The sequence below is a fragment of the Ciconia boyciana genome, chromosome 4 (assembly GCF_034638445.1).
Source record: "Ciconia boyciana chromosome 4, ASM3463844v1, whole genome shotgun sequence".
NCBI classification, from domain to species: domain Eukaryota; kingdom Metazoa; phylum Chordata; class Aves; order Ciconiiformes; family Ciconiidae; genus Ciconia; species Ciconia boyciana.
This window is the reverse complement of record NC_132937.1, coordinates 25,641,694-25,657,307: the sequence shown is the minus strand read 5'-3', so window position 1 is coordinate 25,657,307 and position 15,614 is coordinate 25,641,694. Positions and strand designations below refer to the sequence as shown.

Here is a 15,614-nt window from a genome sequence, read left to right as displayed (position 1 = left end):
CTTAAACACCTTTAATCTCTTACTCATGTGCACTGCTTTGTATTCCAACATTCATTCCAAGTGCTCACGGAATTCAATTTGGATTCACCTAGTGAGAATTTAAGAGCTCGAATGTTAATACTTTGCAGGACTGAGTCTTCAGTCATTCATCTTTACCAAAAGCATTTGCCCATAGAGCTGACCTCCTCCTGCCTGCACTTAGGCTGCTTGGATATGAATCAGCCCTGAAACAGAGGCCGTGTTTCTGATGGTCATCTCAGATGTGGGCAAAGTACTCAAAAAAGCAGAGGCACCTTCGCTTACTCTAAATTGTTGATACCATTACTGTGATACACACATGTCTCTGCCTACAGTGGTTTAACTCGGGCTCCCTAAGACTGGATGAAATAAAACCCCTGTCTCCCCCTAGTTCATTGGGTTACTCATTGTCTTGATGTGAGGCTAAGACATACTACTCTCTTCAGAGTCTGTGCTAGTGATCAGCTCTGCCCAGCACTTATTTTAGACTTCTAGTAAAAATATTGGGATTGATGCTAAAATCATACTGTTACTATGTAGTGCTGAATTTGTATTGAATTCCAAATTTGAAATTGTCTCTCAGTAGTTAGTGACTCCTGTAGTTAACAAAATGAGCAAAGACCGCACATGAAGTGACAACAAGATATCTGATGTTCTGCACAAAACTTCAGTCTGTATGCTCTGTTTCTCCTTTATCTAGCACAGCAGCACGTCTTCTCCATGAGATGCCCTGAAATTGCAGAGGTGAAAATGATACACCTTCACGTTTGATACGTGATAACATGCTGTCTGTGAAAGGACAGAATGAATGAAAGCATGACTGTACATCAGAATTATTTCCATTTTGGGCTTACCACCTAAAAAAGGTTTTTTGGTGGTGTGGTTTTTTTTTTTTAACGTAAAGAATACTGTTGTCTGAAATAAAGACATGCCTTTGACTTCTGCAGGAGGCACTTGCCTTAAATAGGTAGTCCTTTGTGAAGCGAATTGGATTAATGAGCATTGGAGTAATTTGCCCCTTTGCTCCATTGGAGCGAAGGACAATTCATAGTATGCATGAGTTTCTTAGCCTTCTTCCTTTGTTACGTCCAGCAACTGTCTGTCGTCAGACATGTGGTGTTACAGTCAGTCTTTCTTCAAGCCATGTTTTTACATGCAGCATCCTGCTTCTTTCAGGAAAGGTCTTATAAAAATGTCTTCTCTTTTCCAAGCAGTCTAAAAAGAGTTCATAGATCATCTACTTGTAAGCAGGAGATTGTTGGGGGTGCAAGGGGCAGCAACCAGAGCTGCTTTCTGCATCTTGGACATGGATGCGAGTCCTTTCTCTAGCTCAGATGTCAGAACCATTGCTTCCCAATCTGAACACTGGCATTAACTATTACATCAGCTCAAGAAGTTCCAGCGCTACAGAAAATTTGATGTTCAGGTGCAACAAGCGCAGTAAGTTTAGCAGTTCAAGTACAAGTTTTGCCTTTCTGTCTGCTGTGCTGCTTTGCAGTTCTACCTGTCAGCATTTAAACCTGAAATTCTTTAAGGACCAGTAAGTTCACATTTTACGTCCATAAGAAAAATGCCATGTACATTGCTACAGCCTGTTCAGGGGAAGCCATGATAAAAGCAGACTGCTAGATGAAGGCGTTTTGGTTTGTTTTCTTAGCATTACAAAGCTGCCTATTTCTAAAGGAATTAATGTTATTGGTGATGAATTAAAAGCATTGCACAAATTGGTAAGACAGGGCAGTTCAAGCACTGTTTTTTACTCTGTCACGTGATGAAGACCTTTAGGTTTCGTCATCCTTCTGCTGTCAAGGCAGATGTTTGGAAAGAGTGAAGCAATCTCTAGCGTTACAGACTCCCGATAATTAATGTATGAATGTATATTTTAATGTGATTAATAATTAAGCCAAATGCATATTGAACCAAAGATCTAGATACTGAAAAGCACCTTGCACGTGCCAAGTCTTTGATGCAATTATTAATACATGGGCTTCATCAGAGAGCGAAAATACTGCCCTGCAGAGTTTAGCAGTTTGCTTGTATCTGCTGTGAATGACAGAAATTCCCGTATCACAGAATCACAGAATCGTATAGGTTGAAAGAGACCTTTAAAATCATCGAGTCCAACCGTAAACCTAGCTCTGCCAAGCCCACCACGTCCCTAAGCACCTCAGCCAAACGGCTTTTAAACACCTCCAGGGATGGGGACTCCACCACTTCCCTGGGCAGCCTCTTCCAGTGCTGGACAACCCTTTCCATGAAGTAAAATTTCCCAATATCCAGTCTAAACCTCCCCTGGCGCAACTGGAGGCCATTTCCTCTCATCCTATGGCTTGTTACCTGGGAGAAGAGACCGACCCCCACCTCTCTCCAGCCTCCTTTCAGGGCGTTGTAGAGAGCGAGGAGGTCTCCCCTCAGCCTCCTTTTCTCCAGGCTGAACAACCCCAGGTCCCTCAGCCGCTCCCCATCAGCCTTGTGCTCCAGACCCTTCCCCAGCTCCGTTGCCCTTCTCTGGACACGCTCCAGCCCCTCCATGTCTCTCTTGGAGTGAGGGGCCCAACACTGAACACAGCATTCGAGGTGCGGCCTCACCAGGGCCCAGTACAGGGCACGATCACTGCCCTGCTCCTGCTGGCCACACGACTTCTGATACAAGCCAGGATGCCGTTGGCTTTCTTGGCCACCTGGGCACGCTGCTGGCTCATATTCAGGCGGCTGTCGACCAGCACCCCCAGGTCCGTCTCTGCCTGGCAGCTTTCCAGCCCCTTTTCCCCAGCCTGTAGCGTTGCATGGGGTTGTTGTGGCCCAAGTGCAGGACCTTGCACTTGGCCTTGTTAAACCTCACACAATTGACCTCGGACTCTCTCTCCTTCTGCCAGTATCTCTCTAGCTCTTAGTGTTTACATCAATTACTTGAGAAAAACACCTATCCTGAGCCTTCTGGTTTTCTTGTTTGCTTCACTGACAGCCAGGATACCTGTTCTGAATCGGTTATACAAGCATGTGTTGCCTTAAGAGGAGTCCCAAACTAGAGAGTGACTAAGCTTAATAACCATCCAGATTTATGTGGACGGTATTGTCTAAAAACTGTAACTCTCTGGGCATCGTCCCCTTCTAAAGCACATACTCAGATGCAGACAGGGTCAGTGTTAAAAATTCTTTCTAGGCTATTTTTCTTCAAGAAGCTTTGCTGTTTGTGCTACAATGCCTCCCCCCCCCCCCCCGTAAGTCCCAGGAAAAAATGTCCAATTGGTTTAAGCATTGAATATCTTCCTCACAGGAAGTACACAAGACAACATCAGCAACACACAATAATCTAATTACTGTGTTGAATAGTGACATAACTTGTTTAATGACAATTAGTGCCTTTGGCACCATTATCGTTACCTGTATATTTTCTTTAGAACAATGTCTTTCTTGTGCAACTTCGAGTAAAAAAGTCTTTTCACACCAGTTTGGGCTCCAGTTTGGGGTGTGTCTTGTGTCTTCAGGACAGCTGACCCTGAATGCAACACTTGTAACTGTAACAAAGTGGTTGAACTTCAGTTTTTAAATGCACAATAGTTTCTTGCAACTGATTGAAGACACGCTGTGGTAAAGAAAAGAACAGAACTTGGGAGATTTGACTCGACTGCAGTTACTTCAGTTCTTACGTATCCATACTAGTTAAAGGAAAAAACAGCCACCTTTTTAAGGAAAAATCATTAAAACACAAAGTTCCTTTTTGTCATTATGTGTAATCGACAAATTAAAAAGTTTGAGGGCATATAAGCTTAGTTGTTTTCTGAACAAGATACCTGAATCTGTGCAGAAGTGAATCAAAAGTTCTATTGTGAGGAAAAAATGATTTGACTCAAAGGTACAAGAAGAAGAGCTTATATTAAATGAAATCAGAAACCATATTTTTCGGTATATTTGTTGTGTTTAAGAATGTTGTAAGTTAACAAGTTCTTTTTTTTTTTTAAACAACAGACTTAAGAAATATTTTTTTTTTTTAGCTATTATAAAATAACAATACAGTAATTTCTTGCTTGAACAGCCTTCAGTGGCCTATGTACATACTACACCAGGCTTACCTTCAGGCTGGGAAGAAAGAAAGGATGCAAAGGGCCGTACGTATTATGTCAATCATAACAATCGAACCACAACATGGACACGGCCCATTATGCAGGTATGAAGATCTGTTACAACACTCAATTTAGATAGCAAACACTTAGCATGTATTGAGTATAATGTCAGCTGAAGCAGCTCTTCAGAACGCTGAAATTTAAACGCTGAAAAAAAAACGCTGAAAAAAACCAATCCTAAGCATTGTCATGACAAGTCAGGATAATCATAAAAAATTGCAACGATTGGGATTTTTTTTGTTACTTCTTTTAACTGTATTAAGGTACAGATTAAGTTGATTGCTACAATGGAAGGAATTTATGGAGAGGTACATACAAACTAATAAAAGGAGGCAAATGCATGCTTAGGATTGAATCTCAAAGTTGTGTTGATCTGTTAATAGTATTGTACATTATTTGCCCTTCCAATGGAATTAAATTAAAAACTTGATCTTTAAGAAAGTATACTTAATATTGCATACTAATAATAAATAATTACATCATTTTGTAAGTGTCCTAATTCTGGATGAACTGTGTTTCTGACAACTTGCTAACTTGGTTTTGCTTCTGACATAGCTTGCAGAAGATGGCATGGTTGGGTCAACAGCAAACAGCAGCAACCATTTAAGCGAACCCCAGATAAGACGGCCTCGTAGCCTCAGTTCACCCACAGTAACTCTGTCTGCTCCACTTGAGGTGAGAAACGCTGTTACGAGCAAAGATCGGTTATGGCTGACTTCTCATTCATTGTAGCTTCTTATTTCCTTTTTGGTTATGCAGCACAGCCACTTTTCCCTGTTATTGATTTTGCCATAACATATTGCTGTTTTCTTTAGCAGTTTTCTGTCTGGATCTTGATATTGTACAACAGTATTACTTAACTTTTACGGTCATTGAATGATGTAATATGTATATGATTATTTAGTTTGGTCAGCTAAACCGTAATCTGTGTGCATGTCTGAAACATCATGTTGTTGTGGCTCCCTTCAAGTGCTCTGAATATATAAAATCAGAAATATTTTTTTAAGTTGAAACATTTATTGTGATGCTGATAACTTTGAAAATAATACACGCGATTCAGTTCGTCAGATCTTTGAGTTAAGGTACTGATTGCATTTTACATTCCTTGTCTTTCAAAAGGACATTTAATTTAAGTATCTTTAAAAGTAATTCAGAGAGCTGTTGAATGATGTTCACTGCAACGTATCTGAAGAATAACTGAAGTGGCTTCTTATGCAATCAAAGACAATGTGTGTTTTACTTCCGAAAGCGTGATTAAAACTCGAGTCAGTTGAACATGGCTGTGTTGAGGAGAGTAAATTCTTTAAAATTTCTTTTTCAAGCTTAAAGTATGACACCTTATTTTCCTTCTCTCTCACCTACTTGCGTCCCCTTTGCCCCTGCAAAAGTTTGCCATCAGTCAAGTGAAGACTGTAACGTTTAGTTCATTTTCTGCATCGTTCTTCTTTGTTCCTTATACTGAAAAGTACTCAAACTATTGAGCAGATTGTTAAACAAAGGTAGGATTATTGGACAGATTGTAGTGAGGTGATTATAGTTCATATTTAAAATGAATTATCTCTACTTCTATGTAATTCAGGTAAACCCTTTGACAATGAAATACTTAAAATTGCCCTTGCCATTGTTAATTTTGAAGACCAAATTTACTGTACTTTAAATAAATTAAAAGATTCTGAATATCTTAAACTAAAACATGAAGGGCATTCCTCTCCCTACTGACATTTTAAACAGTTGAGCTGGCAGAAGTCACTGACTAAGCATCTGAAACTTGAGTTTCTCAGGGTGATAGCTTTTAAGGGCAATAACCTATTCCATAGCTACAAACCCCGTATTCTCTTCACTTCAGAATACTCAGCTAATCAGTTTGGTGTTTCGTTTGTTCAATACTCAGAAACAACAAGGGTGCTGAAGAGCACAAACTTGTCATCTTATACCCACCTCTGAATTAATGTTTTTTTTTAAAAAAAGGTAAGGTGTAGACTTACAGATATTAAAATCTTAAAGGATACAACCATGAGAAAAAAAATGAGTTCAACTTTTTGGAAGTTACTTCCTTTGTTTAAATAGTTATCTTATTGTGAAATGTTTAATGTTTTTGTGTACAAGACATACGGAAGGCTTTTATTTAATGCAAGCTATTTTAAATGCCACTTTTGAACACTGTAATCTAACTGCATTTTCCATCCAAATGCAGCTGAAAACAAGCCACAAATAAGGCTAGAATAATTTTGTAAATATCCATGCTGATGCCTCGCTTTCAAATACTCAAAAAATAGTAATTAAATGTAGGCTAAGTTAGAGAATTGCCAAAATAAGCATGCATGGATTTACTGAATCTTAATAATTAGTAAAAACAAGAAGAAAACAGACTGTTATATCAGCTAATGAGAACATGTTTTTGGAAAGTAACTGAAAAGTACAAATGCAAACAAGATTTAAACATAAGTACTTAAGTCTTGTTTTCTGATTGTGATAGTCTGTATTTTCAAAGGTGAGTACATCTGGATCAAATTTTTCAAGCTGTTTAGGCATCTAAATGTGCAGTTTCCTAGGGAAATTGGAAAAAAAAACCCAAATACATCATGTAACTCCTGTTTTTAACCAATAGGCATTGATCAGTGAAGCAGTTTTGTGGCTGTGATCATTTATTTAAAAAGAAAAAAAAACAACAAAAAAACCAACAAATAACCTGTCCAAAATCTGTAATTGCAAACCTCCATTTATTTTAGGAACTTGTTTTAAGTTCATATTTAAATGTTTTGTCTGAAGTTATATTTGAGAAATGCATTGAAAAGTGGGTAACATTGCCTCACGTTTAGGATACTCTCCTGTTGTAAAGTGAGATATATCGCACCATGAAGCATGAAGCAATGCTTTTATTTTTTCCTTCATTAAATGAAATACTCAGGGCAGCCACAGTAAAATATATAATCAAATGTAAGTACTGTGGACATTATCACTGCAGAGGGAAGTGATAAAACACTGTGTCCTTCACAGAAAAAAGCTTGGTATGTTATCAGGAGCAGACTTTAGCTAAGTGAGTTCTAGGAAATCAGTCCCAGCACTTAATTCTAGTATGAATTATATCTGGAATGAAAAACTACTTGCTGTGATACCAAGTTTTATTCATTTTACGGTATTGAGTGACATTTGTCAAAACTTAATATCTTTCATTTTCTTCAGGGTATCAAGGACTCCCCTGTGCGCAGAGCAGTGAAGGACACGCTTTCCAATCCACAGTCTCCACAGCCCTCACCTTACAACTCCCCTAAACCACAACACAAAGTTGCACAAAGCTTCCTTCCTCCTGGCTGGGAGATGCGAATAGCGCCCAATGGCAGGCCCTTCTTCATTGATCATAATACTAAAACTACTACGTGGGTAAGAGAAATTCTAGATAGTGAATTTTAAATCAGTTGCCATCTTTTAAATGTCTCTGTCTTTGTTTTCCTGCCTATATAGCCCCCTTTTTTATTGTGGCATTTGTCTTGTCTTTAAGGAGGGATTTGTCAGCCTAACTTTTCATAAAACTGAGGTAGGAATCTCACCGAATCCTCCACGCAGTCACGTACAGTGGCGATAGACTTGAGTAGCTAATTTCATGAAATGACTGTAGTGCTGCCATTGCTGCACTCGGAGAAAGGAAACTTAATTGTTCGCTTCCTCTTAGATTTGGTGCATTTGTACATCGTATACCATGCAATAGTGTTTTGCATTTTGTATTTGACCTTTTTATACTTGACAAATCATTGCATACAAGCACTGTCCTTTAAATTCCCCAACTTTGACTTTGAGGCATACAGTGCAATGGAGATTTGGATTGTTGTTTAGTTTGAGACTGTCCGTAATTGTATTGTATTTCATTGTGACTAGCGCTGCTTTTTTATTAATATAATATATGTTCATATTATTCAGTTAACAGAATCCTTTTTGTTACTTGTTTTATGTCATGAGGATCCATTTTTAAATAATTCTGCAACTTTGGTCAGCAAATTGAAGAAATAAAATTACACTAGGAAAAAATGTCAAAGATGACCCAGCATTTCAAATCACCATTGAAATATGAGTTGCACTTGAATTTGTTAGGCATCATTCAGATTCCCAGTCGCCACTATTTACATGACATATTTTTAATGGTGGTTCTTAATGGTGTTCCCAGGGGCATGTGGGTAAATTATGTGTGTGGAAAGTTCAAGCTTTTTTTTGTCTAGGTATGTCTTCTGTGACCAATTTTACTTGCCCCTTTTTGCTTCATTTGGGCATTGATGTAGTAACACATGTGCATTAATAAACACTTAAGAAGCTCATTTTCATCCTTTTTGAGCCTTTTTGTGATAGGATGGCTTATTTCTCTCACGTTTTTAAGAGCCAAAAATGTGCATATATATCTAAATGTCACTTATGGGAGTGCATGCATTCCTAAGAATACAGAGCAGACTTAATGGAGTCAAAGTCTTACATCACCCTAACTAACTCTTAATATTTAAAAAAATCATTTCAATATGTGAATCCTAATAAAGTATGTGACACATCCAAATACTAAATGTTCTATTGCTTTTATATGTTTTGTTTTATATGTTTTATTCTCAAAAAAAAAGAATAAAAGAATAACTGTAATGTAGGAAGATTTCTTTTCCAGATAATTCTGTGTTTGATTTAGTATGTAGATCTAACTTGATCTTTTGGATTTTACAGTTCTATATTTCTGTTACAGGAGGATCCACGACTGAAATTTCCAGTGCATTTGAGATCAAAAGCATCTTTGAACCCTAATGATTTGGGCCCTCTTCCTGTAAGTGATAATGTGTATGTATTTTAATATATACCTGCTATCTTACCTGATCCGATGTATTACTGCAGTCATATATTGTATGTGGACACATATGTTTCTGTCATCACTTTTCTGAAGATATTAAAGCTATGTTTATATATAGCACCAAAAAGCTTTATCTGTGAGTCAGTCAGGCTCTTTGAAGCCAGCCCACAGTATTTCTGAAATGATTGCATGTTTCTTTGCTTATCTAAAGCTTTGAGCTTTCAAGAAACTTACCTTGGTTTTATCTCCGACTATGTGCTTTTAGATAATTACCTGTTGCTGGAGCAGATTGTTCAAAGCGAGCTCTATTAACACACCAGCATAAGCATATATTGGCATTCAGAAATCTGAATAGATTTTGATTTTTCAATGAAACTTCCATATTCTGCAGAGAAAATTATTATTTTTAGTGTCAGAAGTTTTGTCACACTTGTAACCAAAGTATAGTATTGATTTACAGCCACGTCAAACACAGAGCTTTGCTTTGTTTTTAAAAAGCTGCATCCTTAATGGCGGAGACTAGTCTGTGCAAGCTAGTACTTTTTCTAAGGTGCTGATTTTTACGTTGTAGTGTTAATTCAGCTTATTGCCTCATATATACTAAGCATACTTTTGAGATATTGCCATTGAAATTGTACTTGCAACACTGGAAACCTTAGTGACAACAAGCCACTAATTGTCACCAGCACTGTCAGTGCTCCAGCATGTATTATGGACGAGCTGTTCGAAACAGCTGTGCCAGCAGAAGAGGCTACTGTCCCACCCTACAGGACATGGCAGGTTAAATTATTTTAGTTCTAAACAGTTTGAATAACAAGTCTTTAATCCTGTTCATTTTCACTGAGCTGGGTTACAGTTTACTTAGATGAACCACTCTGCCGGCAGACCAAAACGAGTGCTGCTTTTGGGCGAGAGTGGTGACAAATGCTACCTTTGGTGAGGGGCGATAACCTCTGTTACCACCTACGATCAGACATCCTCCTCTAAAACATCCTAAAATCTCACTGCCCTTGTCTTGACTAGCAAAAAGTTTTGCCTTGTATTTAAATCAAGCTAGGCCATTTGTCAGGCCCAGTGTCTTGAATCACTGATTAGACTGAAAACTCTGTGCAGTTGAACACAGGTATTATGATGCATTTCCTGGTTACAACACAGCAGTAATGCAGTTTGTCTTTAAGAAAACAGCTGTGGAAGTAGCTGTTCTTTTGCAGTTCTTCAGATACATTGAGCATGCATTAATCTTTGAGGACACATTGCTTAGATAGGAGGCACTGCATGGGAGTAACCGAAGGGACAATTTACAATTTATTCTGTTAATTGCAAGAGATAAAACATGCAGTGAAATCAGGATAGCCTGACATATATCACTGGAAATATATAATTAGTAACAGATTTTAACTCAGTTAAACAATCCATTTTTGAGTGAGCTAAGAACGACTACAGAATTTTACAAGAGTTTCTCGGAAAAGATTGACATGAAATCATTTCTCATCTGTATTTTATAGAAGTCTGAAGCTCATGCAGAGCATGCAGGTTGAATGAGTGCTAGACTGGACAGCGTTGCCTATACTAACAGTGTGCCATTTATTCTCCTTTCTATACTATAATCATTTGGAAGATGAGAAAAGGGAATGGATAAAAAGGGAAGAATTGAGTACTGGGCTAGACATCCTTGTCCCACTGTAATGGGATCCTGGCTCACATATTTACAGTAAATGGCCCACGTGTGTTTCAGAAGTAGAAGCAGAAACTCTCAAACCTAACCAATGATGGACAATCTATTCTTTGTGATCATTTCCTCATAGTAGGAAGTGGCTATAAACCCTGATGCAAGAAGTTTCCACTTCCAAGCTTTAAAAAACTATTTACTGTATTGGATACAGTTACCTGTATACATAGCCAGCTCTTTGAATCTTCCTAGATTTTTGGCCTTGACATAATGCATCTGTGATCATTTTGTGTTTGCTATCTCACAAGCATCTGTCAGACAATTTAAGTAGGTGTGGATAATGTACTGCTTCATGCTGTGTGAGAGTGGTAGTATTTCACTTATTTTCTCTCTTTTTTTTTTCATTTCCCAATTCCAGCCTGGTTGGGAGGAAAGAATACATTTGGATGGAAGAACGTTTTATATAGACCATAGTAAGTAAGCACTCAGGTACTACAGCAAATAGACAAAGGGAGGTAATAAATATTGAAGTGAAAGCTTTATAATTTTACTCTTCATTTAGGAAGCCAGGTGTTGATATGTGGAGACATTGATACCAGAGACTTAGTGCCCTCATACGGTACTGTATATTCACTGAAAGCTTGCTTTTAATTGGCTCATCAAGCTTTGTCCCTCTCTGACTTGTGAAGCATTAACATTTCTTCTTTGTGGTTTCTTTTGTTCTTGTTGATATTTTGGATTCGTTGTTGTTGTTGTTGATGATCCCATGGCTTATTTGCACTTAATAAATTAAAATATACACTAGGAATAGAAAATAAGATGAGAAGAGATCATATAGCCACAACTCCACATACAGGCAGTGGAGAAATTAGCACTGATAAGTACTCTTTCCTCTCTTTTAAGAAGGTCTTGTGGCAGTGCTGATTCTGATCTTATTTCCTATTTATAGCATGTTAAACTGCACCCAGCCCATTAATATTATTCAGTTCTGTTAGTGAAGTTCTAGTGTAAGTGATGTTTCATTGTAGACTTGTCTTATTACAGCATCTCAGAACTACTGTGTGAGTTTTTGTTGTTGTTTGAAAATAAAGTAGCCCAGAAAGGTTGGATTGTTTCCTTTTTTTTTTTTTTTTTAAAGACTTCAGCTGAACTTTTTAATGAGGTATTTCTACTGATGGCATAATCTTCACAGAAATAGGTAACTCACAAAACCATTAGAAGAGGGTACATATGCTATACAAAACATACGCTATACAAAAGAAAAACAAAGAATTAAAATCTTAAACTATTATACGTATTTGGTAGTACTATGTTTTTCCTTCAGTATCAGTAACAGACTCCTATACTTATCTGTAGTTGTATATATGACATTAAATCATTAAAAGACTGTCTCTAAAGTAATACGAATTTTGAAATTGTATAAATAGTTTTAAATAAAAATTAGAAATAATACACTTGTCAAGCACAAGATTAACCTATTTCAAACATCAGTACAGAATTATTATTCTTTATACTTTCTGTAATTGCTTTTCCCAACAGATATCTGGAAACTTAAACGTTGCAAATTATTGTAAACTGCTGCTACTGAAGAGTCACAGAATAAAATTGTCTTCTTTAAAATACCTGTATAATTGTTGAGCCTCCCAACCTCCTTTAAAAAGTTTTAATTTTTCAGTCTCCTAAATCTACTTAAGCATGTGTTAGTCTCTAAAAGTAAATGGAATGTTGAAGTTGTAGGTTAATTAGAATTCCCCAAAGAATTTATAATCGTTATAAAACTAAATTTATTTGCATCTGAAATCTCTCTAGTTCTTCTTTTGATCTGAGTATTTTTAGCTTTTTCTATAGCAGGTTTTACAAGTTTTGAGGGTTTTTTGCTGCTTGTTTCCAGCAAATATTTTTGGTCTCAATCTGGTGCCACACCACTACAATGACAGTGGGCTCTAGGAGCAGAGGTGGTGCCAGTGTATTACAGTGGACACGCTGCAGCTCCATCGTGATAACGTTGTGCTCAGTATTTAGGGAATGACTGCCAACAGCATTCAGTGCTCGCTGATTTGCCTTGAGCAATCTCAGTAGTAGCGTTTGTTTCCACAGTATCGATAAGGAGGTGCCGTGACATTTGACCATAATGGTAGGTTTGTGACAGAGCCTGCTGACTCTTACTTGTTTCATGACTAACGTGAGAGCGTACGCTGAAATCATGGGTGCGATCAGCTGTGCTCACCCTAAATATGCAAGTCTCAGTAGTCCGTTACTGTGATAAACTGGCCATCATTTCAGTCATTTTCTGCTAAAGCGATTAGTTAAGATGCAACAAACGTAGTCAGTTTTGTTATTAGAATACAATATAAACGTTGAAAGTGTTAACAGATTCAGCTAGTATTCATGTCCTGGTTTCCCAGACACATTTTGTAATTCTTCTGCATAATTATCCAATACTGTTGTCCTATTTTTGAAATGTGTCTCTCATCCCTGAGAGAAACTGTAAAAAAGTCTAATGCAACCCGCACAGAACCCTCCTCTTGTGGAGCAATACAAACTGCTATTAAGCATACCATATAAACTAGTAAAGCAAAGTACTGTTAAAATAATTTAGGTATTACTTGTAACATAGTAGCCTGAAAATATAATATTTTTAGATTTTAACTGTAAACAGTTCTAATTTCTGCAGCGGTCAATCTTTTAACAAAAAATACAGTGTCTAGTTCTCCATGATTGGTCCTTAGCTAGCTAAGTCAACATTATTTATGATCCATGAATAAAATAGTATTCTCTGTTCATTGTAGCATGCATATACTTCTGTATTTCCTAGGAGCCTTACAGGGAAATACGATCTACCTGTTAGAAAGTATCACGAAGGAAGACACAAAGGTTTTCCAACCACATGCAGAATGGTTATCAGTGGTTCACTGACAGAGGGAGGGATATATTAAATGGGTTCCCCTCAAAGTCTGTCTTGGATCCACCATTCTTCAATATAGTCATTAGTGATTTGAACAATGAATTAGGGGGAATGTACTCATTAGTTCAGCAGAAGACAACAGTGTAGGAGAGGTGAGAGGTGCTCACTGGAACAGGATGAGAATCAGAATGAGTCTGGAAAATTGCCGCTGTAGTGTGAAGTAAGGTGCTCTTTAATAAGAATTGCGAAGTACTACTCAGAATGGGAATAATTAGCAGAATTTTGGTTGAAAAGGACATGAAAAATATCATCGACTGAACACGAGTTAACTCATCCTGTGATGTATCAACAGGAGTGTCTTAAATAAGCCCTGAAGTAATCCTTCTAATCTCATCAGCACTGGTAATGTCTTGGCTATGACAATACTGTATCTAGCATGAGGTCCCAGGCTTCAAGAAAATAGTGGACCACTTGGAAAGGGACCAGAGGAGACAGAGGAGAAGAGGGAATCCTCCGAGGCCCCAGAGCCCGATTTATGAGGAAAGGCAGAGTATTGTATTTGTGTGAAAACTCAAGAGACATGGTAGATTTTTTAAAATGTGCTACAAAAGGAATGAATTTGTGATCCTCATCCACTTTGGATAAGACAGAGAATCTTGAGCTACGATTCCAGGTAGAGTGGTTCAGGTTAGACCCTTCTAATTGCTGGAGCATTTAAGCCCTGGAATAGCATTTATAATATGAAGTCCCTGTCTCTGTAATACTCTGAAAAAAATTTAGACAAAGATTTGTCAGTAACATCGTTGTACACTCTTAAATATGTAGGGCAATAAGAAAGAATTTACAAACTTGCAGTCATTTCCAGTTCTATTCTCTTTGATTTCATACAAAATGACCACCAAGATTTGTGGCTGTCAGTTTCAAGTAGGTAGAAGAAATGAATTGGTATAAAGCCAGTAAACTTTGTAGAGGGAAATTGGACTGAACAGGTTGAAGCACGATGGAAAGGGCCAGATTAGGCATCATGCCTTTATGGCAGGCTCTGGTCTGTGGATCTCATGTGGTTTCTGGAGCTGTCAGTCTAACAGCCTTCCTCCATAATTTTGATAAGCACTAAATAGACTTAACGTGTGAAGGGAAATAAAACAGTATTTTAATATTAAATTAACTGATCCAATTTCTTGAAATGTGCTTGTGATCTTTTTAAACTTCCTTCAGTTAACATTTAATGAATGTCACCTTTCAAATCGCAGTCCGTTTTAAAACTAGCTTGGGATGCTCAAAACTTACGGGTCTTTTCCAGCTGTAGCAACATGGAAAATACTTATGTCTTAATACAAGTGGGTTTGGTTCTTCGCTTTTACCTATACGAGCCATAAAAACAACTTTCTTGAAACTTAAGTGTGTTTATTCCCAAACCTAGCAATTACAAAACTTAAAATCTGGACTACTGTCTTAACATACAGTCCATAAATCAAAGCAGTGCATGTGACAGACAGATGTACTATTGTTATTACCCTTTCAGTGCAGGAAATGGCTGACTTAAACCTTGCCATTGCCGGTGGCATCTAGTTTGGTTTTTGGAGCATTGTCTTATTGTTGCAACATCATCATTTTGTTGTGATTCTGTTGTGTTCAGAATCTTGTGAGGAGCAGTTGTCTGGAGGCAGGGAGAGTTTCACTGTGGTCCTCTATAACCTTACCATATCACCCTCCTGGTGCTCTTAAAAGCTGTAGATGAAAAGAACTGGATTCTGTCGTGTTACTGCCAAAATCTCCTTTGGTCAAAACGGAATGATCTCTTATACCATAACTGTATAATTTTGCCTTCCTTAATGGTCCTATAACCTTTTCATTAAATCAGTGTCTAGGACATTTTTTTTAGAGAGATGTTACTCCCTCCAAATTTAAATACAGACTGTTTTTATAAGTATTACATTTTGGCTATCTTTATGCAAAATTTCAAAAAAGTGAACTTAGTCTGTCATTTGACAAAGTTTTTGGGTTCCTTTACCTTTCAGGCATGAAGTCCGTGTATTTCTAATACGAGTTGAATCCAAGACCATGTTCAAATAGAACATG

General features: G+C 37.6%; 1 protein-coding gene across 3 annotated transcripts in view; it reads left to right on the top strand.

Annotated features, from left to right (window-relative positions):
• The window catches only part of NEDD4L (NEDD4 like E3 ubiquitin protein ligase), a 202,659-nt gene that overhangs the window by 159,116 nt on the left and 27,929 nt on the right, over positions 1-15,614 (top strand). For all 3 annotated transcript variants that reach the window (XM_072858758.1, XM_072858755.1, XM_072858759.1), the window contains 5 exons: positions 4,055-4,186; positions 4,698-4,817; positions 7,326-7,523; positions 8,857-8,934; positions 11,046-11,100. In XM_072858758.1, coding sequence (XP_072714859.1) covers positions 4,055-4,186; positions 4,698-4,817; positions 7,326-7,523; positions 8,857-8,934; positions 11,046-11,100 — 583 coding nt within the window. The remainder of the gene's footprint in view (positions 1-4,054; positions 4,187-4,697; positions 4,818-7,325; positions 7,524-8,856; positions 8,935-11,045; positions 11,101-15,614) is intronic.